Genomic DNA, 27,513 nt, shown 5'->3' on the forward strand with positions numbered 1-27,513 from the left:
GCATTGACTGCCGACGAATTACAGTAGTCATTTTGTCTGATAATTAGCATACATATCTTACGTAATACAAATTATTTTTTATCACTTCATGACAACTTCTATGAATGAAAACAACGCCATTATATTATAGTTAGCCTAGCTTGATATTCGGAGTACTTGTCCATAACATCAAATATCTCACTTTAGTAGACTACTTTAAAGTCTACTTTAAAGATTGAAAGATATAAGATAACTTGATGCATATGAGTTACTGATCTGTTGGACATTTTATGGAGACCATGCAGGACAGTTGTCACACTAGATTTATGTCAGTAACCAAAGGTTTTAAGTCAAAGGTCCAAACGCATAAATGCTTGTTTTCAATAGCACTGACAATGTCCTCAAACCTGCTAAACTGTGACTTTTTTGTTGAAGTTTGTCCTATAAACATAAATTTCAATATCATAATTGTAAATCTGGATCATGTGTTTTTAGACAAGTGAACATCATAAAAACATACCATCAACTAAATGTTATGATGTAATCTTTTAAGCTGAAAATGTTGCTGTGCTCTCATGAGAAACATGTTTTATAATAATTGCCATGTTCAGCAATATATTGTGAGTGAATATGCCCTGACCCGAGTGAAAAACACTTATGTTTTATGTAGATCATGAAAGATAATCTCTGTAGCTTATAAAGCATTTAATAATTTGAGGCAACCTGAACTAACACTGAATATTAATAGACTACTTGACATTTTTCCATGGAGTTCTAAAAAAATTATTTTTATTTACTTTGGTTTTTCAGTTATTTATACATTGCTAATGTTTTAACCTTGGCTGTCTCAGTCGGCATGTTATTAGAATCTGACATATTCTTTTATCTGTTGATTGGTACTTTAATTAATTTGTAGAAATTTGACCTTTGTCCTTTTAACAACCACATTCTCAACTTTTATATGTCCATTATTGTTCACACGTGCGCACAGACAGACACACACGCATGCACGCACACACACACACACACACACACACACACACACACACACACACACACACACACACACACACACACACACACACACACACACACACACACACACATCTTAAAATCTTTTTCTCCACAGAACAATGTATTCTTTGATTAATCCCCACAGCCTGAGAGATGATCTTTAATAACAGACAAGTCAAATTATATTTTTGTGTACATTTTCTCATTTTAAAGCAAACGTCCAAAAGCTTGATCCTCATCACTTCATCCAACAAAGAATACAAAAAAAGTCAACAACAGAAGAAAGGGCTCCTAAAAGTGGTAAACTAAAAGAACATGGCTGCCACCCTTCTCTTACGCCAGTAATTAATTAATTAAATTGTGTTTGAGAGTGTAAATGTGTGAGGATCGGAAGAGAAGGAGAAGGACAGGGACAGATGAGGGAAGTACAGTAATATTTTATGCAGATGGCTTATAAACAGTAGCACCCACATCTTTGTGCAAATTGACCAACCGGAGGAAACAAGTGTGAGGATTTTTCTCCTCAGTTGGCAAAGTTAAACTGTTAGTTAAGTGTATAAACCACAGCAACACCTACTGTTCCAGCTTACCAAACACAACAAACCAGTCAAGCTAGTTACCAGATAATTTTTGACACAATATAATCTCAACATTTGCTTGATTATATGAAAATCTTGGGGATTTTAAAATGAGAAATTGAGAAAAATAACTATATTCACAGTAGATATACTTGTAATCAGATTACTTTTAGTAATTTGGTTGTACTAGAAGACAATTTCACACTTTTAATAGGAACAGAAAATGTTCCAAGGTCATTATGGTCAGGGAGACACTGCTTTTTAAGGCCCATAAACACAATCTTTGTTTTTGCCAGTGTCACATTATTACTTTTAGTTGTAGACTTGCCTATAACTGGGGATCATACAAATTCACCAGTTTAGCAGTTTGCATTAAACATGTTTAATAACAATTTAATTTATTTATGTTAAAAGCCCTTAGGTAGCAAATTTTGCTCATATTGTTCTAAACTGAAAGACTTGATAGGACTTAAATCCTAAATGAGTAATTGCACAATACATAACCAAATCATGGCAAAGAAACATTGTTACGTCTTGAATTCACAAACTGATCAGCATGAAATGATCAACTGATGCTGAGTTATCTATTACAAAAGGTAACAAATATATTCCTACAGCCCATAGCATTTCAAATCATCTGTTTAAACGAGACAGTTATTCTACATACAGTCCTAATGAGGATTTATTTATAATAGACAAAAAAGGTCCGTCCGTAATTATGAAATTCTTAAATAAATGACCATGAACTAGTCTAAAGATTATGTGTTTATAACTCACAAATCACAATTTATACCATGGGGAAAAAAGAGTAACTGTGTTCATGTTAGGGTATTGGTTGATAGTTGACAAATAAAATAACAAATATAAAGTAAGACCAAATATGACACAATCTCACAGGGCATAAGACAAGTATATCTCACCTTACTCTCATACATTCTTTTTTTTTTAATATATAACTCCATATATATCATATACATATAAAACTGAATGTAGTGACTGAAAATATCTATCTTTAACAAATTTTAGATGGCGGCAGTATTACCTCAAGGCCACACTTGTATTGTATTGGGAGAAGTTTTATTCTCCTGGTTTAGGGCAGATTGTCAGATCCTTTCTTACTTGGACATGTTGCAGTCACATGCCAAGTCCAGTTACTGCAACGCATCTTATAATCACCATTAACATGGCTATCTACTATTGAGTTGCAAGATGGTCCATGAACATACTGTAAATACCGGGCACTTGGAAGCATTGGCATTGTTTACAGGAGACGTTTCTGCTCTTTCCTTTCCCTTTGCATTCAAGTGGATTCTGCTTTCTAAAATTCAGAAGTCTCTCTCCTGGAAGCAGGAAATGCACACAAATCCAGATGGTGAAGATATTCTCAGTCTGTACGATTGCCACACCTTCATCATCATTTGATTGTAAAACATGGCGAATGAAGGAAATGGCTGCTTGCTGGCTATATCATTTGTTATTGTGCAGAAGACCCAGTTAAAAACATGGCCAGTTAGATTTTCTTAGACCTGTAGCTGTAAATAGTAGATATTGCACAGTAGGTCCACACTCCTGTCCAGCATGATATTTTTACTCTTAGTAGGTGGCAAACTAGTAAAGAAACATGGTGGGTTTTGTGGGAGTTAAATCGTTGGTGTTTGGGTAAAATCTATATTATATAAGGGCTGAGCAATGCTAAAAAAAATGAGTTGGAATCTATGGTCTTAGACTTCAGAATAACTTGAAATTTTAAGTGTAAAAATTTATTTTGTGATGGGACTACATCCTACATTTTGGCTCTCCTCAACTCTCCAGCAGCTGCTTCAGTGCACGTTCGATGTTCATTCGGTGTCCCACCCGCGTCACCCCTAATTCTGCCAGATCATCCTTGGTCAGTGCAGGCAGGTGGGCGCCTTCAATCTCATGCTCCAAAAAACGGGCACGATGTTCTCCTAGTCCCACACTCTCTAGCCACTCTCCCACGTCATACTTACTCCACAGTGCTAGGGGGCGCTGCCTGAATGGCCGCAGGGCCAGGAGTGGGGCTCCCAGTACAGGTGAAGGGCAGGGGGAGGCGCACGGAGAGGGGGATGGAGAACGGCTGCGGGCTCGAGCACTAGCGCTCCTCATGACGAAACGCACCTCTTTGGGCTCCTGGGGCAAACTTAGGCTAGAAGACTTGAGGATTGTGTGATGATGGTGATGAGGGCTGAATGTACGGACAGGCCCCAGCTGTTCACTCCGTTCTGGTGTGGCTCCAGGGCTTGGAGTCCTACGGGACACTGGGTATCGGCTGCCAGGACGGATTGTGAAGGTGGTGCCGTAACTCCGCTGAGAGATGGTGTGAAGCTCCCCTAAACTACTAAAGAGTCTAAGAGAGAGAATGAAAGACAATTAAAAAAAAATAAGAAAGAGGAAGATGCAGCAAAAGCAAAAAAGTAAACAAAGGTACAGTTTTAACTGCAGTACTTTTAGGAAACTACTAGGATGCTAATGTGAGAGAAAAGAAAAGTGAATCCAATGCTGTAAGCATTGGGGTTTAAATAGTGCAGAGCATGCAGAAAACTTAATGCAATAAAATAACAGTTAGAGCAGTTAATTTAAAACTGGAGTCCTCAGAATGGGTATAAAAAATGGTGCATTGGCATTTCACAGTATTTCCACCACAGCATGCTTTCAGTATTCATTCTGTAAACATCCGAAACTTGCTGCAATAAACTTACCACAATCAGTGCAGCAATAAAAACTAAATGTAGATTCAACATTCATTTCATTTACTTTTTATGAAAAAGCAATTTGATTGGCCTTCAGCGGTACACTGAAAATTCCAGTTTCGTTGCGCAAAGACAGACAGAAGCTGAAATGCCTCAGTTACTACATAATGAACTACCATAAGCCTTTAATACAAGCCCACAGTAGCATTTGCAGCTTGATTAACGGCTGCAGTAAAGGGTTTAGTGAAAGTTAGTTAGACAAGGAGTTGTTTTACCCACAGAGCTAAAAACCTACGATTTACTCTCTTCTCCATTCTCCTCACATCTGCAAGGACATACAGACAGACACACACGTGTTTTATGGATAGGCAGTTTTAACCAGGAGTGTGGCTAAGGGTGTCAAAAGTCAAGTGGGTGTATTGCTAAATGATATTGAAAGTTGTGCTGTGTTACATGCAGGTGTGCAAAATGTGATGCTGTTGTTAAGTTGGTGCAGCTTTTAATAGTTTTAAACTGTCCTACCTGGCACCTCCCACAGGTGATCTCCTGCCAGGGTCAAGAGGTGCTCCCATCGGTGGCTCCTCCCCCAGTGAATGACTGTCTTTGCTTAGCAACTCTGCCCCCATTGCAGCAGGCCGACTTTCATCAGACCCACCCATCTGGCCCCGGGGCTCCTCCCCCCAGAGTTTGGAACGTCTTTGGAATAGGTAGCGTGGACGGCTGGGGCCTGTGCTGGGTGGGTGTGGAAGCAGCTCACTGTCTGATGACTGTTTAAGCAGTGGGTCCCTGAGATGGGCGGGGCGACCACGCCCCACCCCAGAACGTGGTTTACTAGCATGAGCGGAGTCTGTGCTCTCCGAAGACAAAGTGGACATGCTGGAGACTGTGGAAACCGTACTGGTGGTCTCCATATGTGGGTCTTCAACACCAGAGTCTGCCGTAGAATCACTTGCTTTCCCAGAGGAGGTCTTTGCAATGGATGGCCGTGATCCACTAGGTGAAATGCTTAGAGTGGCTTTGGGTGTTTCTTTAATTAGAAGGCCATTAGAGAAGGGTTGAGGGGGCGGCACGAGGCCTATCTTCCGAAGCTCCTCTCTGGTTTCCTCATCACTGGACGAGAGCAATGCAGGGGGAAGTGTCACTGTGTAAGGCTCCGCATCCTCCTCAGAACTCATAGTCAGACTTCGAGCAGTCAGATTTGAGAGGGTAGGGGCAGGGGAAGGTAGAGTGGGTGGGACTGTCGGTGGGGTATGTTCTGTATCCAACAGTGCAGGTTGGACACCTTGCACGTTTGGTGGAAGTACCTCTTCCAGGCTTCGTCCAGACCCAGGGCTACCGCTAGTCACTTGGCTTGCCGTTTCTGTGATGCTGACCGGTTCGTCTCTCCAGGAATTTGATGGAGGACCCTCAAGAGGAGCAGGTGGTGTCGCTCCTCCTTCTGTCTCTGGCCTTTCAACTGCTCGACCTTGAGTGGGCGAAGGTGTGGGCGAAGGCGTAGGAGTGGGTGTATTCCGGCCACTAAGGGCACGTTCTCGTGCAGCCAGTGCAAGTGCTAGTGGTGAGGAAGGATCCAGTGGTCGACCTGTTAGAGGGTGTATAAAAGTGCTGCCCCCTGGTGGTGGGCCAGGGGAAAGCATTGGTGCAGGTGGAGGCAGCTCGGCCAACTCATCCACTGAGTGGGACTGAGAAAGTAATGGGGTTGTTTGCGGCTCAGTCGTGCCTCCTTCTACAGATAGGAAAACGCTGGGTCTGCGTCGGGCACCTGGAGGTGTAATTCTAGCTCTCTCAGAGAGAACTTGCTGTTGGAACTGCTCTGCTCGGCTACTGTGGGGAATCCGTGACCCTCCCAAAGGAGAGGGGTCTCTACTAGTTGTAGCAGCTCCCTCCTCAACTGGTCCTTGTTTGACTAATTGGCTCTTTCTACGCTGGGGCTTGGTAGGAGTATAGACTGCACTTAGACGACCTACGTTAGCATACGGATTCTCCACAGGTGGTCCACGTCTACGGCCACGTTCAGGTGGAACCACTCCAGAGGTAGGCGTTTGTGGTCTTGCAATAGGGGCAGGCTCAACTGGCAAATGGGTGGTGTCCTGAAGAATGATCATGGAGCGTGTTTTTCGCTGGCGGTCTGTCATGACTGGGCCATGGAGTTTGGGCTCCGCCCCTGGGCGGAAGCTTGAACGGCTCTGGTTGGCAGCGCGAGAAGGGGGCGGAGGTGGATGAAAGGACGGTGGTGGCCCAGAATCTAGGAAGTAGGGAGTTGGAGGTGGTGGAGGAGCTGTCTGTGGAGGGGGCGGAATACTATCTTGTCTAAAGCTGTCAGTCATCGAGGAGCTTCTCGGAAAGCGATGCTCTCCAATCAAGGCTGAAATTCTTTCATCTTCAGGAGCACCTGTAAAACAGTTCTCAGTGAGACTGTGGGTGTACAAAGATCAGATCTCTGGTCATCATTGTGTTTTAATAGCCTTTTTTATATCATTGTTTTATGTTTATGAAAAGACAGAATTTGTGAGAATCTTTGTATTTGTGTATGCGACAATGACACATTACCAAATGACTTGGTTCTTGACATTCCCCGAGGCAGCTGCATGTGACTTTTGTCCACAGCCAGGGAACTTATTGGCAAACCCTGCCTCTCTAACAGAGACTACACACAAAAAAAAACAATACGTGATCAAATACTGGCAAGAATTCAGTTACTATCAGAACAACAAACAAATCACAGATTCTGATTAATCAGCTATCAAAGAAATAAACAGAAAATGCAGTCACAGCAAATTTCTTTCTTTTCTTTTTTTTTTTTTTTTTTTACCTAAAGACAATATGCATTATAAACAAAAACTGATCAGCAGCCAAATCTTTACTGACACAATTTGGCTACTGTACTATAGTGGTGATAAGCACCATCTGTTGCATACAATGCATATTATGTCAGAAACTACATATTGCCATATATAACAAGGGCTCTTGTATTATTATTTTTTTAATGAAAACATAATGATAACTTTTATATTATTATAATATACTAAAAATACTTAAAAGTACAATTTTTTTTAAATGGTGTCTGTTTATGTGTATCAGACTCACATTGATCTCAGCCTGTGTGATGCGGCGACTTGTTGGTCTCTGTTTCACAGTGGCTGCTCTGGAGTCTGAATCCGCAGGACGTGGCCTCATCACTACAACCGGTTCTTTGGGCGAACTCAACATTTCATCCAACTTCTCTGTGAGGGACACACACAGATGCACACAAATACAGAAACACTTAATACACATTCCTTACCAATATTCCAGTCCTTCCTCTGATCAAATCAAAGAAGACCAAACACAGTCACCAGGTGCACCAGAAAATACAAGTACACAGATCCCAAGTGTATAATATACATTGCCTCAAGGAACACAAAAACAAATATACAGTCACAAATACATCACAAAACATACAAAATAGCTGTCTAAATCCACAAAAAAACAACAACGAACAGATACACATACTTTGACTTTACAATTTTTCGCAGTCACAGGCAACAACACACAGGCTTAAAAAAAACAGGTTGCTTAAAAAAAACAGGTTAGATAAATCCATTCATGACATCACATGCTAATCAGCATATAGAACCAGTAAAGGACATCATCAATGTGAGACTGGTTTCATCTCTTACCTCCCCTCCTTCTCCTTGACGCTTGTGGACAAGAAGGACAAATCTATAGTTCCTGGTTTAGCTCATAGATTGCGTATTAGATGGTAAATTTTCATTAGCAATGAATTAGCAAAGCTAAAACCGCACAATCATTCACACTCCTTTTACTGCTTTCATCTCACGGAAAAGAAAGACCTTAATTTGCAAGTATTTCTCCATTAATGTTCCTGGAAAAAAGGATTGATACCTATCTGAGACCTAGCATAACACAAGGAGGTGTGTTCATCTGTGTTTATTTGTATGAGCATCTGTCTTACCCAGCTCCTCCAGTTCTGCAGTCATGCTTTTTGAGCGCAGGGTCAGGCTGGTGCTTGGGTCTCTTTTGGGAGGTGGTGGGGCTAATTAATTAACAAGAAATGCAATATTTAAATTTTGCAGGATTCTCTAATTCTTGATGTCCAGTCAAATAAAAATAAAAATACATGGTATTCATGCATTAATGAAGAGAGGACAAGAACCTTTCTTGCGGATGACGTCTCCAGTGTCAGGTTTGCGTGTGACAGACACCACCTTCATTACTAGCCGACTTCCACCTTGCCGAATCAGTGATACCACCTGCCTATGTCCCACCTTGACTACGCTCACCCCATTTACCTGAAAAATGTGTGGAGAATTAGAGAAAGATGTAACACATAGCCGGAAGAATGTGACATTCTTCAGTCTAAAAATGTCAGCATAAAATTGAAATTCAGCCAATCTATTTTCTAAATGCATGCTATTGATCTTATTGTGAATGATTCATGCATGCATGTTTAATTAAAAAAAATTTTTTTATTGAATTTTAATTAATTAAGTAACTTAATTATTAAGTAATTTTTAATCAAATCAAACTCTCAGATTGGTCAAATAATTAAATGTTGTTGTTGTTGTTTTTTTCTTTGTAAATTAAAATGATTAATTTAGGCCAGTTTTTGAATATATGGTTTGAAAATCACTGCTTTAGCAATGAAAAAGTTTGTGTGTGTGTGTGTATCTGTGTGTGTGTGTGTATGTGTAAATCAAAAGGTTTTTTAACCTCTATGAGGAAATCTCCAGTCCTTAACCCTGCCCTCCACGCCACCCCTTCCAGATCCACAGACTCCAGATATTGTAGGGCAGGAAAAGCAGGAGTAGGTGTGAACTCTTCTATGGGTGTCTCAGCTGAGAAGAAAGAGCATTTCATTACTGCATTTGTATGTGAATGTTATTCGTGCAAACATGCATGCATGTATGCGAATGTGTTTCAGACCTTTAGCTCCCCGAAGCACAAAGCCGAATCCTTCGCTGTCTCTCTTCTGCAACGTTGCACTTTTTTCTTCTATAACATAATCACTGTGAATTTATAGAAGTCAATAGTCAGATATGCTGCACTGTCAGAACTCACTGTCTTCATAGATTCTCCCTCCCATACCAATAATTCTCTACACTGGTACAATATTTTATTTATTCAGGATGAAGGAGAGAGAAAGGCAATGGTAGGAAAAGCACAATACCATTCTACTCATATTATTTCTGCAGTATGTATACTGTGCTCAGTAATGCATGAAACACGTTTGATATTTACATACATATATTTATATGGTTGAATATATATACCTGTAAGAGGTATAGTTGTCGTAGGAGCCAACAGTGTAGTGCCTGAAAAGTCTCTTGGTGCGATCCTCTCTTGTCTCTGAGAAACAGATGAGTGGGCACATCAATAACAATAAGATCTGAACATTAAACTGTAGAATACTTTAAAATAATGCTGTTAAATGCTCAGGTGTGTGTATGTGCAAATTGACCAAGTCGTGGGTCATATTGTCTCATCTGGACTTCCTCTACACAGTGGGCAGGAAACCAGCCAGTTCGTCCTTTAACTGAGCCTTCCCAGAATCCACCTTCACCTATGCTTAGCACTGGTGGAGACACGTATAAACTGTTATATGCTGTGTTTCGGATATTTAACTCCTTTATGGATGTTTTTTTAACTGCAGGCATTTATATTACTTTTTTTTATTTTTTATTTTTTATTTTTAAAAGGGTGTTTAATAACGTCCACAGGGCCAAAAGTGTCCCTAGTTGAAGAAATATTCAGAATTCCACAGATTGTAGAAAACTCCAGCATAAAAATAATGTGATCTTTTTGCTGCATCTCAAACAGAGAGGCTGGCTGACTGACCTTTGACCCTCTCTCCTCGGTTGAGTGTGATCTCACCCTCGCCCTGTGGAGTGTGGGAGCTGACAGCGATGAAGGTTCGGCCGGGCACCGCACTGTACAGCCGTCGCTTGGGCCCTCGAGACACGGCAGGAGGACTCGGATCTCTCTGTACAGGACTGCCAGGGCTGTGGTGTGCAAACACGTGTGCAGAAATAATTAACAACCAACTCTGAGGTGGATATTGCCTTTTATGTCAGGTAAACAATGCTTTATTATTATTTAAAACCCCCCCCCCCATAAATATGACAGTTTATTTTATGGAAAAGAGCAGTCTGGGCATGTTGCTAAATATGTAATTTTGTGTTCAAATAGAAAAGCAAAATAATTATGTAAGTTTGAAGAAAACAAGGATAACTTGCACCTGAGGTGAATAAATGATAATTAAAGCAAAAATGAAATACATTATTTTTTATGTATTTATTTTTGGGGGGTGTGGGGGGTGTATCTGGCATTTTGCTTAACATCTCATTTTGTGTTAGAAAAATGGAAAAAGCAAAAAAAAAAATTAGAAAAATATTAGTATTGCTTTGAAGAAATCTCTCTTTATTACTCTACAAATCAAGGATGACTGCAGTGTAAACTAATTGATAAAATACAAATAACTGAAATAAAAAAATATATATAATAATTAAATTGAAATTTAAATAAAAATTTAACTTAATTTATGGTAAAGAGCAGTCTGGTCATGTTGCTAAATATCTGATTTTGTGTTCAAAAAAGAAAATTTCTCATTGATTTGATGAAACCTTTGTTCAATATAAATCAAGGACGGGTCCGCACCTGAGGTGTCCTCCTGAGCGGGTGTGTCTCCTGAGGCTACGTGTGTGAGTGTGAGCAGCCTGGGGGCTGCGCTGGGACGAGGTGGTTTCGTCGGGCTCCAGCGGGGGCAGGCTGCGAAGTGAGGGGGCCGGAGAGGGAGCTGGCAGACTCTCATCTAGAGCATTATCACTGGCCGATCGCAGCAGAGAGCGACGTGGTGATACGCAGACCGCACGCCTCCGAGACGAATAAGAAGGGGTCTCCCTGAAAGGCACTTTTACAGGAAGACAGCGACACATAAATAGTTATGCATACTTTACATAAAAACACACAGAGCCTAGCAATATTTATATTGCTTCAGTCGATTTGATTTCCATGCTTATAATATAAAACTATGTAAATTTGTTGAAGATATTAGGCATGCACATAACAAAAGATTCACACCACACACATCAATTATGGAAAAGAAAATAATATGTATTTGTGCTGTAACACAATTTGGCTCTTACTGCTGCACATTATATTTATTAAAGTGCACTTTTATCTTTAAAAATATAATATTTACATCCGAGAACCATTTGGAAATTGCAGTCCTTTTAATATCTCACTGTGTCATTCAAACAAAGCAGCTTTTTAAAAGCGCCACAGTAACCGTGCTATTTTCTTCCATCCCAAATGGATTTTTCCAGGAAATTTTATTTTAATACATACCTGGATCAAATTCAGCTACGGTGTAGTTGTCTAAATCATCGAGAAATCATGTAGAAACATGAAATGGCCCGCTAGACCAGAATAACCACTGTAATGGATTCTAGAAAAAATCCTATCAGTTGTGAATAAATCCCATTTTCGGCTGTCGAATAGATCAAGAACACTCTCCAGGAGGCTGGTATGGATATGTCCAATCTATCATGGAGAAAAATACTAGCAGAACAGATTAACCTGCATTAGGCTGAGATAGAGAGGATCCGCTCATAACCTGAAGACTAGCACCCCGTCTGTGAACTACAGTGTTAGAACGTCTTCAGACAGATAAGGCTGCTGTTATAATAAGGTTATAATATGTCCAATTAATTTAGATTTTAATGGTCAGGTGGAGGTCATGTATAGGCTGCAAGTCCTTGGTGGTTCATGGTTTACGGATGTAAATATCATAAAGTCAGAATTTAAAGGGGTCATATCAAACCTCAAAAACCTATGAAACAAAGTAATTAATTTTTTTTCACCTTTATAATTAAATGTGCCATGTATACTGTACCTTTACAGTGCTCTTTGTTTCATTTAAAATAATTTAAAATGCTCTTTGTTTCATTTGTTTATAGGTTTAAAAACCACTTGCAGAATCAGTAAGATATGTCAATAATAATTAAATAAAACAGATAATAAAAATTCTACTAACACTAATTATTATTATTATAAGGAGTGGGCGATATGATCAAAATTGTATATCACAATATAAGTAATTGTATTTCATGGTAATGATATATATGGCAATTTAGTTATTTTGCTTTAAGATATCTAAACTTTTGATTGCATAGAAATTTCATAATTCTTTTCACCAGTGTAAATTTCACTAAAAACTAATAATAGTCTAATAAAAGTCTAAAAAACAAACCTCAAGCTCACTGAGGACAAGTCAGCAATTAAATTGGAATTAGAAAATAATTACAAACAATAGCACAAAAACTACAGTAGAACAAATAAATAAGAAATGCCGTATACATTGTATTAAGTAATCAAATGTACAAAAACACTGCCTATTCTTCACTATGTAAAAAAATATATATTATAATTATAATTTTTAATGTTTATTTAATTTTAATTTTATTTATAATTTTGTACATATATAACTTTATATAACCGTTTGTCCCTGTCCCTGCTCTATACTAAATCTATTTACAGTAACTTCTGGGTTTCCCAGCATGCTCTGAGCAGCTGTGCTTGAGAACTTAAACATGTAATAAGGTGAGTGACTGTGAGTCACACACAACTATCACAACAGGTGACAGTCACTGATGCAATACACAGTGCAGTTACTGCCTTGAGAAATATATTTAAATGTTACTATAAATAAATAAAAACGAAATGCTATTTTATTCTCCTTATTTTTATACATTCTACCAAAAAAATCTTATTCACAATGGCAAAATGTTAACTTATGAATGCAACTGTAACATTTATATGCAGTTCTGTTGCGCTAAATGGCCTTTTTAGATTGGAAAGGACGTTTTCAGTTTTGAAACATACAGCAAGATTTAGTATACTGAAGGAAATTTGATTTCTCATGATATGACCACTTTAAACACACATTTTTGTGTTAAAGCTGCGGGTGTATCGAGCCACATCCTGCGGGGTAAAAAACAAAACAAAAAACACACACACACACACACAAATTGGGTGTGAAGCAAGGATTTGCACTGGTGAGTTAATCAAATACATCATGAAGACCGGACCAGATTACAAACAGATGACTCACAGATTACATCACACAGAGCATGACTGAGATTTACAAAGAGAAACACACAGAAATCATAAAGAGATTAGCCCACATACACTTGACAAATACAAACACATGTGCTGATAGAAACAGTATCTAGATCAGACAGTCTGAAATATAAAAAAATCATGCATTTATGGATTGTTTTGACACAGGATGTGATAAAGTTACTAGATACACGCTGCTTCATATGATCAAACAGTCTTATGTTGTCATTTCTGCGTCTACGCTGAAAGGAGCACTTGTGCTGCATCCACTAGACTAAATAATAAATTGAGGTTTTATCTGAAATGATACCCAATAATGGGTTTGAATTAGAGTGAACAGATTTCATCTAGACAACCCACAAAAACGTATTATGGTGTTGTGGTGCCGAGTAAATAGACCCAAGATTCAAAGCCTGATGCTTCAAGCAATTCAAACTTCATCCTGATCAACTCACCAACATCTGAGGTTTTATGAATCTTGATGATTTCTGCCAGGTCAAAGTTCCCTGCGATGATAGCAACCTATGATAAATTAAAAAAAAGTATGCGACATAATTTAAGGAATAGGAAAGGAACTAGTACTGATCCAAAACATCTGAGAGATGTTTCATACCTGAAATGCTGTTTGGTTGTTGTAGTTCTTGATTTCTTTATTTGCTCCTCGAAACAGGAGAACTCTAGCACAGCCTTCCTGTAGATAATACAGAGAGAATAAATAAAAAGGTGGTGAGTGCAAGAGAAAACATGAGAGCAGATTACAGTTATAACACCTTGTATGTCTTATATATGATTTGATGCCCAGCTGAGTTTAATAACTATGGCTTACTGCGAAGTATGTATACTGACTACTATATTTTTATTAAAAAAATGTGAAACAGAATCCATCAGGTATGAAAGCAATAAAGGCAGCACATCCTTAATATATTTGGATGAAAACATAATCTATAATAAAACAAGTACTAAGAACAACAAAATCTAATGTGTTCCATATGGCAAAAAAAAAAAAAGTTCAATGATACGTATATTTGCAATAGAAAATATAGTCAGTTTCAACCTTCATATACCAAAATTTCAGGGGCAAGAGAATAGGCCTACATATCCAATCTCACAGTAGCCTTCATTTAGGCTAAATGCAAATGTGTATAGAACATAGACTGTATAAAATTGGTCAAATTCGGTGGAAATGGACAGATGAACTACAAACCAAACAACATCAAAAATGTTGCAAACATCGACACTATTTGTTTTTTTTTTAAGTACAAAATTAATGTTTTAGTCTGCCTGATATTCAACTCGTGCATGTTAATGTACATGAAAGATGACAGATGATGTTAAAAACTGCAGTTAATATCACTTCAGGTTCATTTGTCACACCAGCACAGGAAGCTGGAGTCGGGTGCAATTACAATATTCCACTCAGTTCGCTATAGTTACATTTCATACATTTTGACATATGTAGCAGGTCATCCTCAAATTTTTATGCATGAGTGTGCATTACAAAAATGCACAAGAATCCATACTACATACTGCATACAGTTCAATTAAAAATTGTATGAACATACCAAATATTTTGAGAAGGCATCTGATGGGTTTGAGAAAGGGGAATGTTTGTATATGTATTTGTGGGTGTGCATACCTGGTTGTAGAGGGCACACAGGTGTAGTGCTGTGTTTCCTGAGGCATTCTGAGCGCTCATCTCCGCTCCATAGAATAACAGGTGCTCAAGGTGCTGCACGTTTCCATGACGACAAGCCTATGGTACAAAAACACATACACGCAAGCTCCGATCACCCACTGCTGCAGGTGTAGCAAACAATAAAAAGGATATATTTAGTCTCGCTGGAGAATGAAACTTTAAGCTGCGGTAGATTTTCTTCCCTTTTATGTTTAATGAGAGTTCTGAGCATCTTCCCGTTACCTGATGGATCTCCTGCCAGCCGTTCTCATCACTGTAGCCCAGCTGGGCGTGATCGTACAGCAGCAGCTCGCAGCAGTATGGATCTCCCCCAACCATGGCACTGTGATAGAGGGGGGTGAGCCCACGGCTGTCTTTATAGTCCGGAGACGCCCCCAGATCCAACAATGTCTGCAGATAGCACAAGTAATATGATGGACATATGTGCACAGACTCCCAACAGCTTGTGATGAGTTGTGTAAGGATGAGTCTTTCTTTGGATTGTGCGTGTGGGAGGGAAAGTGCATCAACTCACAGTCAATGCTACATGGTTGTGCGTTTGGACCGCTTTGTGCAGCGCCGTGAGGCCGTCTCTGGTTCTGAAGTCCAGATGGGCTCCTCCGCTCCTTAACACCTTAATCAGATCGGCACAAGTGTCCAGCTGGGCCACGAGAGTGAGAGGAGATTCTGGAAACATCACACATGCAGAGATGATTAAAAATGCTAAATGTCAAATCCGTTTCAGCGAATAAATGACTGGCACTTTTTGTCGAATGTCCTTGTTTATTAGTTTTGTCTAAAACGTACATTCTTTAAAGCATGCTAATCAATAGCATAGGTGAATAGTTCACCTATTTTTCATGCCAAATAAAAATTCATGTTGTTCTTAACCCCGTATTATTTCGTTTACTCCATAAAAACCAAAATGAGATGTTTGGCTAAATGTCAGATTTGCTATTTTCCACACATTTAAAGAAGCTCCAAAAAGCAGCCTAAAACTATTATAAAAGAAGGTTGTATGACTTCTGAAATTATATGATAGCTTTATGTGAGGAACAGACCAACATTTATACTATTATTCAATGATAATCTTTGCCAAGACTCTCACCCAGTCTTGTTCAAAATGGCACCTATTAGATGTATAGTACAGTTTGAATTCAGAATCATATATACAGTATATAATATCATGTCATATATCAGGGGCAAGGGAGGCAGTGCTTCCTCAAAATATAGGATAAGGGGGAAAAATGCGGTACAAAAATAAAACAACATTGATATTACAAAATATAAGATTAAAAAGTAGATAAATCATGTTTTTCTAAAGAAACACTGTCCAACAGCGACACCAGCAAGTAAAGTTACAGCAGGAGTCTGCATCTCTCTCGCCTCTCCTGAGCACACTGATTTTTAACATACCCCCTAAAGCTTGCTGTGAGTTTAGTGGTGGGTAAGTGAGAATGAATGGGAGAAAGTCATGTAAAAAGGTGATATGATTGAATATGACTGGTGATGTTCAGCTGTGATTGGTTCATGCGATAAATCCCATCTCTTGTGTTTGGGATCTGTCTGAATGAACAATATAACGGAGTTAATGGGAAGACTAAAAATAGAAAAAAGTATGTAAACAACTCACACACTTGGATACAACCACTCTGATATGTCAGAATAAGCCTGGAAACATGATCTGTGGGAGTTTTTAGTGAGTAATCAGCTTGGTGAAATTTTAGGTAAATCTGTGACCAGTCTGTGATTATTGTTAATCAAACTTTGATGAGTGAAAAATTCTAAAATAGCTCATAGTAAACTATTACACTGAATAGCTGAACATAAGTTCACAAATAAAATAGATTTAAATTGTAACTGCATCAAGTTAATTTTTGAAATAACTGTTAAATGCTTAAAAACACTAATTAATTAGATTCATACTTGGCTAGAAATTAATGTAAATGTAATTTACATTGTAAATGTAAGAATATTTACATTTGTTTAAGGACTTTGCCTCCTTATACTCTAAAGTACTCACCCCCACTATCAGCATCATGAAAGTTGGGGTCCAGCCCTTTCTCCAGGAACCTGCAGACCTTGTCCACACACCTTTGTTGAACATACTCCATAAACTTCTTCAGATTGGCCTGGCAGCAACAGAAATGAGTGAAATACTAAGAAGTGACATACTACATTCACAATAGAAAGTTGTCTAGACCATTATTTTTTTAATTAAGAAATCTTGTTTTTGGAGCAAATGGAGCACAAACAACGTGGTTAGAGGTTATGCACTTATATTTAAATAAGTCTTAAAGATATAGTATCAGATCAGTCTGTACAATTCTAAGAGTCAAAAAATAGTAATCTAAGATAAAAAATAAAAAATTCTGCAAAAAAACCTTGACTAGCATAATTGGACTTAGAATAATGAATGTAATCAAACTGTACATTATGTTCCTTTTAAATGCACTGTAACTAATTCAAATTATTTTGCTAACTTCTGCCATTTTGCTAACCTGAGCTGCATTCCCTCTCCAAGTCCATCCTTTAAAGACATGTCAGCCAATGCAATGTCAGCAAAATCGAATGCAATAAATAATTCGCAGACAGAGAGCATTAGCTATTTTTTTCTTATTTGGATTAAAAAAGCATGGGCTGCTCCCATGATTCTATTTGGCATTTTAACTGTCACAGAGAAACTTCTAAGCTCACCAAGGCTGCATTTATTTGATAAAAAAAAAAAAAAAAAAGTAAATGTGACATGTCATTACAATTTAAAATAAATATTTTCTATTTTAATATTTTTAGAATGTTATTTATTCCTGTGATGCAAAACAGACATTACTCCAGTCTTCAGTGTCACTTTTATTATTGTCATTTATTAAAAATAAATATTTTTAAATGTCTTCCACTCTTGGTCATTTAAAGCCGTCCATTCTCAATAAAAGTATTCTTTAAAAAAAAAATGTGTACCAACCCTAAATTAATCGTAGAGAACATGAATGTTAAATGTTACCTTGGTGTGTAGTTTGGCCAGTTGCTTGTCATCTACATAGCTCTGAGTGTAAACCCGCCTCTTGTAACGGAACTGAAGTCACACAAACAAACTGAACCAGTAAATGAATATAATAGCAACATGACCTAATTATATAATAAGTGAGAACTCTAAAGCAATGTAGGATGCAGAAGGATGTGCACCTCTAGGTACGGTACAGGTGTGACCGTAGGGAACGGATACTCCCTGAGCAATCTCTCCTCATCAAGGAACTTTCCGGCGCGCCCGTTAAAGGCAGGGAGGTAGAGGCCATAGTTAAGCACATCAGTCAGGCTTTGTGTCAGAGTGACCAGAACTCGCTGCTTACAAACCCACACTGGAGCCTCAAGGTCCAATCGCAGGCATTTCTGAAAACACATATATTACATTATATAAACTCATTATATTTCTAATTGTGTTGCTTTTATTTTGAAATTGATGCATAATGAAACTAGATGAGGTGATATTTATATGTAGCAGGCTGGACTCAAACCTGCATCACCCATATGGCTTAAAGTGCATGGATTACTTTAGCGAACTGCTGCGCCGTGGCTCTGACTAGGCCAGGTTTAATTATTCATGTACAGTTTGTATCTTGCTCCGTCATCAAGTGGCTTGAAATGCCACAATATTTACTGCAGCAAGTAGTTCAAAACTATTAAAAAAACATGATTATCTGTCTATTAAATAATTCCTCCAAAAGCACCAGGCTTTATACCTCCCTTTAGACATTTTAAGAGATCAAGGCCTGTACTATTTGTTCTTGAACATTTATTCATAATCAGTCAATAAGAATGTGCTGAACTCATTTCATCTTCTTCCTTAAATTAACTGAAAGTGAAGTGAAATGGTGTTTGTGAGATTTGCAATATAAAAATGACGCTGTTTAAAGAAATATTTTATTATATTAAATAAAATATTATAACGCCATTTAAAGAAATAGTTCACCCAAAATGAAATTTTACTGAAACTGTACTCACCCTCAAACCCTCAAAGATGAACATGAGTTTATTTCTATGAACTCATCTACATCTTGCACAACCTGAGGGTGAAAACATCATCATAATCCACAAGTAATCCTCACGACTCTGTCCATCAATAAACGTCTTGTGGAGAGAAAAGCTGTCTGTTTGTATGAAACAAATCCATCATTAAGGTACTTTAACTTATTTAAATGTCGTATTTCTTTTGGACAATTTTGGCTTATAAACAGTGCTTGATCTGTTTTTGTAATGATTAAAACAAGACTTAATGGGAGAAGAATAGTGGATTTGTTTATTTACAATCACACAGCTTTTTACTTCAGAAGACATTATTTGATGGATGTCTTGTGGATTACTGTGATGTTTTTATCAGCTGTTTGGACTCTCATTCTGACGGCACCCATTCACTGCAGAGGATCCATTGGTGAGCAAGTGATGTAATGTTAAACTTCTCCAAATCCGTTCCAATGAACAAACTAAACTACACCTTGAATGGCCCAAGGGTGAGTACTTTTTAAGCTAATTTTCATTTTGAAAACTATTCCTTTATTATTTTCTGCCCACAGGTTTCTATAATATGAGAAGCAGAGGGCAAAAATAGGAACCTTAAAGGGGTTGAACTGCATCTGTTTTTTATTCTGTACTTTTTTGAGGTCCACTTATAATGTTTTCAAGATCACATAAAAAACATCATAATTTAGAAGTAATAAGCAAGTTTTGTCCTGTTTTTGACCCCCTCATCAGAACACTCTCTTTGAATAGGCATGTACGATTGTAGACTGATATGATTGGCTAACAGATGTGTATGTTTGACAGCCTACATCCTCACAGATGGACACTGCTGTGATTTAGGTTAAATGCATAAATACTCATATCAAATGATTTGTAATAACAGATAAAGCATTAGTGATACATATTTTAGCTTCAGTCTTTCTGAAAATCCTTTCTCGAATTGTGCCTTGTTTGTAAACAAATCCACAGTAAAATGAAGTGAACAAAGAACCGAGTTCTTACTGACGTGATCTGGCATTAAAAATAAAGTTAATCAAATAAAGTTATTTTGTTGCTGCATAGACCTACGTTGGCCCTTCTCATTATTTACACTACACGTGCGAATCTGTGGGCGTGGCTAAACAGGCAGCGATGTAGAAGCAGACGTTGATGTTCTTCTGTGGAGGCGGTGCTTATCCACACCACTGTTACATCATAGAGCTGAACATTCCAAAAGCTGTTGTTTTGGCAGACTGCCTTCAATATAAGCTGTTTTTATACTAATGGGAAAGTTTTGAGTTTTTTATATATTTTTATAGCACAGTGACCTCTTGGATGTCAAAAGATCTTAGGAATTTTGATTTCTCAGTTCATGACCCCTTTAACAGAGGTGCAAGATACAAAACTCAACGTCAAAGTACTCCCATCGGACATTGACAGAAAGCAGGGAGTTAAGCTGGATGCAGAAAAGACTGTGAGTAGAGAAAGGTATGTTTGCAGTTTTGTGCTTGACAGGATTGTTCCACATATCAACAATTAGAAGTGCAAATTTATTCAGCAATGAAAAAAGTCCACTTTTGGATGACACCATATATGCAATTGACATGCATGCGGCATCTTTCAGCACAAGTGACTGTGGATCCCTGTGCAGAAACATGCGTGCATGTAGACGACATGCTGTAAGCCTCTGTCACACACCCTTTACTCCCACGCAGAACCAACAACTTGGTCTGTACCAATCACTGCCACTCTCTACTCCTGTGCTGCAGTGCAGCCATTTCAAAGAAAAGAGCGAGCCTGCATATGCATATGAGGAGCTCTCACCGTTTGCTGCAGATCAGGGATTCCGATGCGGATGACAACTGCATTTCCGTGGAGATCCTCCATAGGGTCGGAGCTAGATTTAGTCCCAGGAGAGGTCCGAATGCTGTCATCCCCGTGATTACCGTTGGTAGGAGTGTGTTGTTGCCGCGGCCGGTCGAGAGCCTCATGTTTGCCGTCGGCAGGTGGACTGATAGGCATGCTCCGGGAGAGTGTGTGTGTGTGTGAGTGTGTGTGCGTTCTGCTCAACACGCCGGCCTCACAACCCTACAAGACAACATGCACCTGTCAAACTCATTCAAATGTACTGTTCAGCTTGTTTTTAGGAGATCTGATATTAGATTACCTGCATACAAGTAAGTTCTCAAAGTGTGCATTTGTGGCTCATAATGTCAAAGTGTCAAGTCTTTATGTAAGCCTAGAGATGACATTTTACCACAAATCAAGATAAAATAACAGGATGAGAGAGTTTGACAGAGACGAAGAAGAGAGAGAGACGGAGGAGAGAGAGAGAGAGAGAGAGAGAGAGAGAGAGAGAGAGAGAGAGGAACTCCATTGGTTTTAAGTGGTTGCCATGGACACTGTGGAGCAGATCCACTTGGGAATAATGGAAATTGAGGGAACCCTGCATCCCAAGTTACCATGGCAACTCAGCACTTTGCTTGTTCTGGTGCGCTACCACTTCCTCTTTAGAGTCAGCTGTGCAAAATCACACACACACTCACTGTAGTCCCTCCGTTTGGAGCATCACAAGCACTCTTGAACTTTTGACACCCATTTTAAATACTTAACCATCTGAAGCATTATGTGTGCTACAAAAAGTCATTTTAACCATTGAGGGTGCATCCAAAGCATCACTGGCAATTACTTTAGACCGTTTCAGACAATTCTATATGTCTGACCTGTTTATATTATTGTGGAATTTATATGACAACACTCCCAGCAATGTTTGGTCCACACATCAAATTTTGATTATAAAAATAATGGCTAAATAAAAGAATGGTATTTATTGGTTTTCAAAGGGAATCCATACACTAACGTTAAAGGAACGTTCTGTGTTTGCCTGGTACAGTCAACATGCCTGATTTACCTACTGTACGACTATTATCTTTTATTGCAGTGATGTCAGAACTCTGTCAGAATACACTGTTTTGATGAAATATAAACACCTGGAATTATTATGTCATTGTTTCGAAGTAAAAGGATTAATTTTGTATGCTTCAGAGGGATAAATACCTTACACATTTTAAGCCACACTAAGAATCAGTGGAGGAATATGCCTCATTCTTTTACCATACTATTATCACAGCCGGCCACATGTAGCCGTCCACCTACTCACTCATTCCAATGCAATCACATACAAGCTAAAACATTTCAGACACTCTTGACTATTGTCCACAGAGACAGAAGGGAAGTCCTCTATTACGTAACAGACATTGTCATAGAGAACATTAAATGGAAAATCCCTGTAAAGAGCAAGTATCATTCGCATCAGCTTTGTTAAACTATCCTGTATGGCCAGCAGAAACCTAACTGAGAACGGAGATGTTATGATTCAACTGCATTAAAATATTGATCTGTGATAACTAATAATCAATTAATCAATTAAAATGTACTTAATGCACTTTAGTTGTGCTGAAGTAGTGCTGAAGTCCAATTAAAGATAAACTGAAGGATATCTGATTGTGCTAAGTGAAATAATTGTGAAAATACTTTAGGTACACTTTAAATATCTTGCATTTAAAGACCGATGTTATTCGAAGATCATACAATCCTCATCAATAGTGACATCAAAACACATTTTAGACTCAATATTAAGAAATGTGTATTGTGCACAAGTAGTTCTCCACTTAAAGGTTAGTCATAAGCGATATTTCAGTAAATATGTTAACAGCTTTTAACTATAATTAGTATGAAATAAATGTTTTTTACTACCTCAACAGGGTAGTTGTAACCAAATTTGGTTTTCAGAAGAAATCATAACAAAAGTTCCCATGATTAAGTTTCCAGCCTTTCCCATGATGCGAACACGTTCTGAGTGGTTTCTAGGAAGTTGTTAAGTGGTTGCTAGGGTGTACTGCGTTATTGTCTTCTGGCTCAATAGTATCCACCCATAAGGCAAGACATTCTGGCAAGTTTCCTTCCTTAAGTGTATGCGTTTTAACATCTTGCAGGCAAATTGCAAATCTAATCACTTAGAAAAGTAACAGCACACTCTCTTTAACATTCCATGTCACTTAGAGTGCAAAACTGACAAATTGCATGCCAAAGTTTAGTATTTAGGGGTTTGTTAAAATTCCCAACAGGAAGTATAAGCAATAGTAATAATTCTTTAGCAAACACCACTAACAAGCTAGATGTATTGAAACCAAGAAAACAAGCAGCAGTTCACCTTTGACCTGGACTTCCCATGTGAGGTTCCTGTACATTCGCAGGTATTTCAAACTTTTTTTCTGTCTTTATTCCAATGGTTTTCTGCCAGTATTCCACAATGCGCACTTTGTTTTTGTAAAACAGCAGGGCCAAATGTGCCGGCACTCCCTCCGAGGTCTGAGATTTCAAGCTCAACCCTGATGCTGAATATTCCCAAGCAGGAAAACCGAGAGGAAATTACAGCAGGAAGGTCTCCTGATCATCTCAAACCATCTCAACCAACCAAAAGCATTGTTAGAGCACCAATAAGTAGCCTGGGTTCAGGATCTCAACCAATCACCAACGTTTCTATATACACCTCAAGTGAGGATACGCTTCAATAAATCATTCTGGTTGTAATCAACATCATTTGTCATTCCTAATGTCACTTAATACAGCCTGTTCAAGTGCCACTGTAAATTTAAGATGGATAAAATGTAGCAACAAGAGAGTATATGATCCTTTGATTGAATAAATAAGAGATTTTTATTTATGCATGGTGCTGGATAATGCGTTTATCAAAGCATGTTGTGGTCAGACCGAAAAATTATGCCAGTCTGAATGAAGAAATAAAAAAGCCTTCATAATCCCATCAATTTTACATACAGAATCAACACCCACATATTCCTTCTTACACACACAAACACACACGCAAATCCGAAGCAGCACTATCTTTTCTTTAATCCAGCACTGTTACATTTTCCAGAAACTTCCACTGGACCTGTTTTCATACGAAGCCCTTCTGGCTTTGTAATTTACTTCCCATGATCTCGGCCCAACTTCCTGCCCTTCTTCCTGGCTGAATTTGGGCTGAGGCTCCTCGGGATGTTTTTTCAGGAAGTATAGGAAAGGCTGCATGCCTCTGATAACTCCACTCTTTCCTCAGGCAATACAAAAATTCACCTCACACACATGAATGTGGAACAGAAATGAAGGCTACTGACACCCACACTCCTTCCTACAAATCTCACACACATGCAGTTACAGAGCAGCAGCATTTCTATTTCCATCGCACATTTGAAGGTCCTCTAACACAATTACAATATAGCACTAATATTGTAGTATAGTTCTTTTAATGCTGAATATGTCAATATTTGAAATTGTATATGAAGGCGCTTTGATAGATGACAGTGGCAAAAAGACCTGATAGATTTCATTTCCTTTTGATTTCATCAGATCAAGGAGAAATCACATGAGTGTGCTGCATCTGTTACATAAGCCACACCTTGAAGTCTGGATCTGTGGGTAAGAACTTGACTGAAGTTATGAGACAGCAGCCGTTCTTAAAATCTGAAATATAGTAAATGCATTGATTTGGGTTTTGGGTAGTTTGACAAATAAGATTTGTATACAAAAGAAAATCATTTTAGTTTTGATTTTCTTAATATAGTGGAGATCAAAGTCTTGTCCATTTTTTTTTTTTTTTACAAATTCAGCATGTTTATTTATTTATTTATTTATTTTTAAACTACCTTTTTTCATTACAACTTATATTATTGGTATATGATTTTAGCAAGAATTTCAGAATAGTATTTGGTTTGTCTTTCTTTCGTTTAATCAGCAATGTTTTATCAAGGCTGTTTTGAATCAAATGTTATGATCATGTTCTCCAGCATGATTTGAGATGACCCACAGAGAACTTTGAGCTTCAGTGTAGGAACATGCGACCATCTGTAGAGTCACATGATCGATGTCACAAATTTACTTATTGAATTAATTTCTGCACTGTCAGCCATTAATGCAACCATGCAAAATCCTAAAATGAATGGTTTAAATTACATATTTAATTACAGATTTTCAAAGATTTTCAGAATCTGTGGAAAAGTATAAATATTCAATGTTGACTCAATTATTATGTCATAAAAACTAAATAGCATGTATAATGAATATGCAAAAATGTAAAATTTTAAGTATAGCCACCATAGTGAAGAAAGCTGCTTGAATTTTTTTTTCATTTCGGTTAAGATTTTTCTGACCTTCTGAGAGGTTTGCGCAATGAATGCAATTTCAAAGTTTAAATGCATTATTTAAAATGTATTCTTAACATGCAGGTCATTTAGTTTAGCTTATATTCTCCGAAAGTCAAGTTTCAAAGTAGCAACCCCCAATTACCAATCTTCCTAAATGCAAAACTTCTGCGTAGAGGAACTACACACTCAGTTTCTCCAACATTCATTATTGCACACACACTCACTCACAAATCCTTTTTCTCCCTCATCATCCCCATATGGTTTCCTCCCCCTTTGGGACTCTTGTCACCTCTGTGTTCAGATCCAGGGACAGTATAATCAGCTAAAGAGCACTGTGAGCAATAATGATGTGTATGCGCGTGAGCGTCTCACCTCACCTCATCGCCGTCTCTGTTCAGAGCCTCAGTGCATCTCCATATCTCAGTGTGAGAATTCACATGCTAAGAGAGCTGTCACTGCATCCCAGTACCACTGCACCTCTCCAAGTCCTCGCTCATCACTATGGCAACCAGAAAAATGGTTCACCAGGAAACTTTGCCTGCTTTTAAAGGGCCAAAGCACAAATCTGGAGCGAGCATCCTCCTGATGGGTGTGCAAAAGACTCAAGGCGTGCTCCTGCACCGAGCGCCACACAGATGTTTAAAGAGAGAGGAGATTGAGAAGGGGAGAACAGCAGAGAGAGAGTGTAAGTTAAGGAGAAGAAACACTGAATGTGATGGCTTAATGTGTGGGCGTTAGGGCTGAATAGATTGGCCTCAGTCACGACAGAAATTAGGAAGTAAGAGAGCGACAGGTAAGGAAGGTAAGGGGCGATATTCGGCTGTTCTGCAAAATTAAACTCTACGCAAATCAGAGATTTGGCTTCGCCTGAGAAATACCTATGTATAGTGAATGTAACACTCATTCACACATCCACTTGCAAACACACACATACACACACACACATTTTGCCTGTTAGGAAAAAGTGTTCTATAATCCCTGTAGTGATGCCCAATGAAAATATCCGCATCCGCAGAGGTGCGCTGACTAAACATGACACACAGAGAGCCTGAAAAGACACAAATTACTCTCATCTTCCAACAAACAGTCATTTAAACATCCTAACACGCACACAATTCACCCAAGGATGTGTTGGAAATCATAAAACTTACCTAATAAAACCAGGGCACACATTCCACACCATCTCGACTTCCTCTACGAGGGTCCGTCTCTGCTCTGTGAAAGTGTATTAATGTGTGTATTTGGAACGTATGTGTGTGAGAAAGAGAAGAGAGGGAGAAAAGAGGAGAGATAGAGGGAAAGGGAAAGAGAGAAATAGAGGGAGAGAGAGGGAAAGAGAGAGAGTGCGGAGGCAGAGAGACTGTTACTGTATGACAGGAATGCTCAGCTCAGCCCACACAGTGCAAGCATGATACACTGACTGTGTGTGTGTGTGTGTGTGTGTGTGTGTGAGAGAGGGAGAGAGAGAGTATAGGGAGAGGTTCAGTCTCCCACTTCTTTGCGTGGGCAAGGCCTGAATCTCACTCACTGTCTCTCTCTCTTCTCAACAGCTATTACAGGAGAACAGCAGAACTGGATGGTAAAAAAGGGGGATTGTGAATGAGAAAGCCTGGGGGGTGGGGAGAGAGAGGAGAAGAGAGAGAACGAAACCCGCTGATGGTCTCGTGGCTGATTGGTTCTATGACATAAAAAAGTTTGTCAGCAAAATCCCAGAGCATCAGAAGCAGGGATGAAAGGTTCTGTGATCACCATGGCAACGCGCCAGATGTAAACATCAGCACGGTTGTGGGGGCGTCCTTTGTTCGGTGTGTGTATGGAAAGACGGTCACAATACGATCCTTACGAGAGGTCAGGGTAGCGACATATAATTATGTAATATGCACGCAAATGCAAATCTGATCCATAGTGACACTGAATTAGAGGGAGAAATTCACACATAGGTCAATGGCACGAAAATCAGGTCCGCATAATTAAAGCAAATTATAATTATATTTTGCATAAAGCAAATGGAAGTCTGCTTTTTAAGATTTTTAACTTTGTTTTTGCCTTTTTTTCATGGCAATTAAGCACCCTTTTTAGACTTTTTCAGGTGTTTCTATAGCCTCACAAGACATGGAATATTTGTACTTAAATAATTTTGTTATGCTGGAAGAATTTTTATGACCTGATGAAAAGTGATGAAAGTTGATGACCTAAAAATAGATTTATGTATATGAAATTGAATGAATATGAATTTGATG

General features: G+C 38.5%; 1 protein-coding gene across 9 annotated transcripts; it reads right to left on the reverse strand.

Moving 5' to 3' along the window:
* Nucleotides 1-1,139: 1,139 nt before the first annotated feature.
* Nucleotides 1,140-26,673, reverse strand: shank3b (SH3 and multiple ankyrin repeat domains 3b). Of its 9 annotated transcripts, XM_059510859.1 has the most exons (26): nt 26,425-26,671; nt 25,651-25,888; nt 23,284-24,542; nt 20,895-21,158; nt 18,261-18,464; nt 18,079-18,150; nt 17,101-17,209; nt 15,613-15,764; nt 15,321-15,488; nt 15,039-15,155; nt 14,016-14,093; nt 13,858-13,924; nt 10,940-11,192; nt 10,121-10,284; nt 9,744-9,857; nt 9,556-9,631; nt 9,209-9,291; nt 8,996-9,120; nt 8,439-8,574; nt 8,238-8,318; nt 7,942-7,962; nt 7,370-7,506; nt 6,833-6,929; nt 4,805-6,674; nt 4,578-4,607; nt 1,140-3,939 (listed from the first exon to the last, which is right to left on the reverse strand). In XM_059510859.1, the coding sequence occupies exons 4-26, from the start codon at nt 21,090-21,092 to the stop codon at nt 3,372-3,374; spliced, it is 4,920 nt and encodes a 1,639-aa protein (XP_059366842.1). In that variant the 5' UTR covers nt 21,093-21,158; nt 23,284-24,542; nt 25,651-25,888; nt 26,425-26,671; the 3' UTR covers nt 1,140-3,371. The 9 variants fall into 9 exon arrangements, with proteins under 9 accessions (XP_059366842.1, XP_059366837.1, XP_059366840.1 ...); XM_059510854.1 differs by lacking the exons at nt 23,284-24,542; nt 25,651-25,888 and adding an exon at nt 26,218-26,321 and having other exon boundaries at nt 26,425-26,672; XM_059510857.1 differs by lacking the exon at nt 26,425-26,671 and having other exon boundaries at nt 25,651-26,210.
* Nucleotides 26,674-27,513: the final 840 nt, after the last annotated feature.

The sequence above is a fragment of the Carassius carassius genome, chromosome 26 (genome assembly GCF_963082965.1).
Source record: "Carassius carassius chromosome 26, fCarCar2.1, whole genome shotgun sequence".
Classification (NCBI taxonomy): Eukaryota; Metazoa; Chordata; class Actinopteri; order Cypriniformes; family Cyprinidae; genus Carassius; species Carassius carassius.

Excerpts from the sequence above, each read along its gene's own strand:
- shank3b (XM_059510854.1), bottom strand. The coding sequence starts at position 26,446 with ATGTGTGCCCTGGTTTTATTAG. Across the intron at positions 10,285-10,939 it reads CGCTCAGGAGGACACCTCAG|CCCTGGCAGTCCTGTACAGA; the intron begins GTGCGGACCCGT and ends TGCACACCACAG. Across the intron at positions 8,319-8,438 it reads AGACGTCATCCGCAAGAAAG|CCCCACCACCTCCCAAAAGA; the intron begins GTTCTTGTCCTC and ends TTAATTAATTAG.